We start from the raw sequence: 4829 nt of genomic DNA, 5'->3' as shown, positions 1-4829 counted from the left end.
ACTTTCCCTCTTTTGTGACATCGTTGGAGGAGCACCCATTAACATTGTGGAAATGGAAGAGAATGCCCTATGAGGAACATTGATCTCGCAACCATGGGAACACCCTCTTAGGAGGAGGGGAAGCTAGAATGCGGTGAGGGGAAGGAAAATGCAAGATTATAAGAGGAGGCGCTCATAAATGCTCCATGAGCATTTATGAGCATCGCTAGGCGTTGGTGGGTAATGGTTCCCACACAAGGCCAAGTGCCTCCGGGTGGCCAAAACCTTGCAGCTCTAAACAAAAAAACTTGGAAGAGGCTCAAATCAAAGAAGGCGTGCAACACCATTTGGCTGCAAGAGAGTGATACCAGTGCAGGCCCCGTACTGCCCGGGTGGAGAGCCAAATCCTTTGTCTCCATAGGGGACTTTGGTGGGAACCTTGCAAGCAAACAACAAAAACGCTAGCTTTTTGGCATGTAAGGGAGATCCCCACCAAAGTAGCCTTAGCATTCGAATAACACGGCTAACGTCGCAAAAATTTCCAATGTTAGTTGTGTGAATCGGTATCCTGTCTGCTACGGAGCTGCTTCAACCAATTAGCGCATGAGTGATAGGAGGGAACTCTTGAGGCTCAGTGTAAAACTTGCGATCAGCAAGTTATGAAGACATCTCATGGGACATGCTTCTCCTACTTTTATGCATACATGCGGGAATGTCCTCTGAGGGTATTGACAAACTATGGGCGCCCAAGATGCAAGAAATGCATCTGAACAGCGGGCAGCGGGCTATGGGCGAGCAATCTGGCCTGTCCATGAGTGTTGGGCGTGCCCACTGGCGGGCAAGTGTGTAAACACTCTAAGCGACAAAGGAGCTAAGTGGGAAGGGGGGCTAAGGAAGGGGTGATAAAGGGAGGGAGGTAAAAAGCCGAAGGCGGGGGAGACGGAGCCACGTTCTCTCTTACGCCAACCTCCTCCTCATCACAAACAACAACAACAACAACACATGATCCCTTGTCTCTCTCATCTTCGTCATAGCTGCTGTTTCCATCTCTCCTCATTCCCTCGCCATCGCTGCCTCATCTCTATCTTCATCATCTCCTTGTCCTCCACCTTCTTCTCTAATTCATCACCATCGCTTCTTCGATTCCTTCCCCTTGTTTGCATCGCTTCTTCTTCTCGATCCCCGCATTCCATCCCCCTACCTTCCACCTGCTTCACGTTTCCCTCTTCCTGCACACAATTCACCCCCCCCCCCACGCACCATCACCGACACCCCGTACTGCCTTCTCTTCCTAGCCTGTTGTACCGCTCTTATCCTAGCTCATCCCGCTTCCTCTGCTCATGAATTCCTTGCAGCCTCTCTGCAGTAGCAGATCCAGAAGGTCTTATATGTTGGGCTAGCCTCGCCACTCCCGGTTCCTTCACCCCTCTACAAATTATAGCTGTGCTTATCCCTCCACACGCGGTACCCACGACGCCAACCTCCTACCTCCGCAAGAATCTCCACGAAAGTCACCTCCTTGTGATCTTTTGGTGCCCTCTTTAGAACGTACGTTTCGGATGGCGTTTTCCTCAGGAGCTCCCCGTGATGACTTTTCACGGATCTGAAAAAGCCCCAACGAACTGTACTTTCGCATTTCTACGATGGCTTCTGCAACCTTGTTCGGTATGAGACGCACCAGTCTAGATTCTCCCAAATTTCATGTTTCGTATGCGTCTTCTCGTGAAGGAGATGCTGGGCACTTGAAACGCGAATTAGAAGAGGAATTGGACGGACTTCCCATGGATCCGACAGACGAACAAGCACAACATTCTTCTCCGATATCCCGAAACTATGACGAGGTGGAAAAGGAGTTAGTTTTATTAGACTCGCCTCGTGCTTCCCCCCTGGCGGCTTCCTCCGGCACACCTTCAATTTTGGATGAGATGCCCCTCGCAATGTCTAGCTCATTTGAGTCTTCACCTCCAATGATGCCAGATGTTCGAAATATGAGAGAGAATTTGATGAATTACAACAATTTTCTAAACAAGCAAGACTCGCCAGGACAAATTAGTGCTGAAGATTCTGATATGGATGTGAAAGTACCAGGCAACAAAAGGAGGTACTGTTCTTTGTTTTCTCATTCGTCCAAACACAAAGAGGAGGATTATGTGTGGGGGGCAAGGGCATACTCTGCATTGACAAGCTTCCCTGAACCAGAAACGTTTTCAATTTTTCTCTCTGATAGCTGAGTTTTTCGGTTTGGCTTTCGGCAAATTAAGTAAATTTCATTGCGATCATTCTCTATACCCTTCACCAAGTTTTACGTGGTGCAATATTCACAGAAGGAAGCCCCAAGAGAAGAAGATCCTGTATGTACCGGTAGGTGAAGAGGGCAAGCAGAAGGGGGAGACTCCGCCGTCTGACTTGTGGGCGTGGCGAAAGTATGGACAAAAACCCATCAAAGGATCACCGTATCCAAGGTCATCACACTTCTCCTAACCAGTTCGCTCAATTCTAAGTCGGCTGAAAGATATTCAAAGGGAACAACAAAATATTCCGTCTGATCTGAGCTTGTATGTTTGTTTGTTAGAAATTTATAAGTGCTTACCAATTCCGGGCATAACATTTTCCATTGGAAGCGAACATTGTTGGCGGTAGATCCTGTGTTAGCGTTTCATGAGCTACTTGAGTTTGTAGCTCGTCTTGCAGAGGTGAACTGTTTGTGCAGAATCGTGTTCCTCCTCCCGGCCAGACCCTAGTTTCTCACAAAATCGCATGTGCGATCTTGGTATCTCATGTGCGATCCGGGTAATACATGGAAGGGAAAGTTATGCCGGCCTGGGTTGTCATGGATTGTCGTGCAATCCACCGCACATGCAAGATTCCTTTCTGGGAAAAATTTCGGCATATGCACTGACGCCCAGTTTGTGATTTTGACGCTTCAGGGGCTATTATCGATGCAGTAGCGCAAAAGGTTGCTCCGCAAGGAAACAGGTCGAGCGCAGCCGCACCGATCCTACGATGCTTATAATCACTTACACAGCCGACCACAATCACCCATGGCCTGCCAACAATCGGAATGCTTCCACCGCTACTACAAGTAATGCTTCTCCCCCCAAGAAAACGAAAAGCGGCAACCGCGGCCAGGCCGCTGAGGTGCAGGCGTGTGAATCAGTTTGCGGAAACCTTTTCTCTTCCATTATCAACTCAGCCAACGGTGTGGAAGAACAAGTGATGTCTCCACTCGAGTCCATCCAGGATGAAGATACTGTGGACTGGCAACGAGATGTGAAGCTGTGCCTATCAAGGTCCAACACCGAGGAAGATGATTTCTTCGCTGATTTGGGGGTGCTGCCGGAACTAGCTGCGATCTTCAGCAAGGAAAATATGGAGAGAACTAGTGAAGAGATCCGAAGCAGGAAGATGGACGATCACAGTATGTTCAGCTGGTCACCCTCAACCTGTTCATTGCTGGAGAACGAGGTCGTGAGCTAAGCAAGGAAACTTTTGTAAATTGTACAGCGATCGTTGTAAATGCACGAGGTTCCTGCAAGCGACCAGAACAAGAAATTGCCTTCGAGATGTTGTAAAGGCACACCACCTAGCCTCGATCCGAAAGGCCAGCATTGATGACCTCGCAAGCAGAGATCACCAGCGTTTGTGCTGTACAAGTATCAGGTGTGTTCGATAGCGCCAGCTGCTTGCGAGTAGGAGATTTGTTCAAACAGATGCTGGTCAGATGTTCAATCAACGATGCGAAAGCGAAACGACGTTCGAAATTTTCCTCAGAAGTGTGTATCCATTGCTCTTGCCATTCGCAAAATCGGCTTTGTGTATCAATTGCTCAAATGTGCAAGAGTCTCCAGGGAAACTCTTTTTCCCTGTAAGTATCACGTGTTCAATAAGTGTTTTAACACATTTGCAAAGGCCAGATGTGAAGGAGAAACCGCCTTTGAAAGTTTCCTCGAGTGTATCAATTTAGATTGCTCTCTCTCAACTCTCTCTCTCTCTCTCTCTCTCTCTCATCACATTGTTAAAAAAACGTGCCGAACCCACATGCATAGTGTACATGCCATCCCACTTTTTCTTTTTCCTTTATTTTTGGGGTGTTAGGCTTATAGAACTAATCTCTTGCGCAAGCAACAAAGTGGTGTGTCCAATATGCATGAGAAACTCCGGTGAGAATATTGTCACATGGTATGTTAGTCCAAATGTGATCCAAATGGGAACCATATATTGTTGTGGCTTCATTCAATTGTAATTGCATCCCCAAGGCATGCATTATATTTTGTCAAGTTAGTGGATGTTGGTGATACTTTAGCATTGTATATATTGAAGTCGCCCAACACCATGATGGAGATGTTAGATTTTTTTTTTGCAACTATCATTTTTTCTAAACAATTTAGGAATATATTACTTTTTTGTGATGGAGGTCTGTATACGTTAAAGATTTGAAGTCTTTTGTTTTGAATTGTTGTACCGATAGATGTAATTTCCAATCCTTGCTCTGCATATTTGTCCACACTGTGTATTGGCAAGTGCTCTTTTAGAAGTGTGCATTGGCCCATGCGAGAGAAATTGTTGATGATCTTAAATCCTGGTGGTAAGATTTCTTTATTGTGTATTCTTTTGGTCTCTTGCAAGCAAATAACGTCTAAGTCCATAAGAGTGGCCATAGCCTTAATGTCTAGAATGTATTTTGACAACGATCTTGTGTTTAGTGATGTTATCAATGTGTTTTTGCTTTGCCATCGCTCCTTTTGCAATGCCTCTGCTGTAGTCCATGTAGCGCTACTATTTTTCTATGCATTTCTATGCGAACGTCCGCATCGACGTGGAAGTTCTCATTTTGAAGTGGTTCTAATAGG

General features: G+C 46.4%; 1 protein-coding gene across 1 annotated transcript; it reads left to right on the top strand.

The window, feature by feature from the left end:
* Positions 1–978: 978 nt before the first annotated feature.
* LOC147881132 (uncharacterized) lies at positions 979–4059 on the top strand. Its single transcript, XM_087370264.1, has 3 exons — positions 979–2080; positions 2304–2441; positions 2907–4059. The coding sequence occupies exons 1-3, from the start codon at positions 1623–1625 to the stop codon at positions 3454–3456; spliced, it is 1146 nt and encodes a 381-aa protein (XP_087226390.1). The 5' UTR covers positions 979–1622; the 3' UTR covers positions 3457–4059.
* Positions 4060–4829: the final 770 nt, after the last annotated feature.

Source organism: Dipteris shenzhenensis, chromosome 31 (assembly GCF_047967505.1).
Source record: "Dipteris shenzhenensis isolate YYH24624 ecotype China chromosome 31, Dip_SZ_1.0, whole genome shotgun sequence".
Taxonomy (NCBI): domain Eukaryota; kingdom Viridiplantae; phylum Streptophyta; class Polypodiopsida; order Gleicheniales; family Dipteridaceae; genus Dipteris; species Dipteris shenzhenensis.
This window is presented reverse-complemented; position numbering and strand designations above follow the sequence as displayed.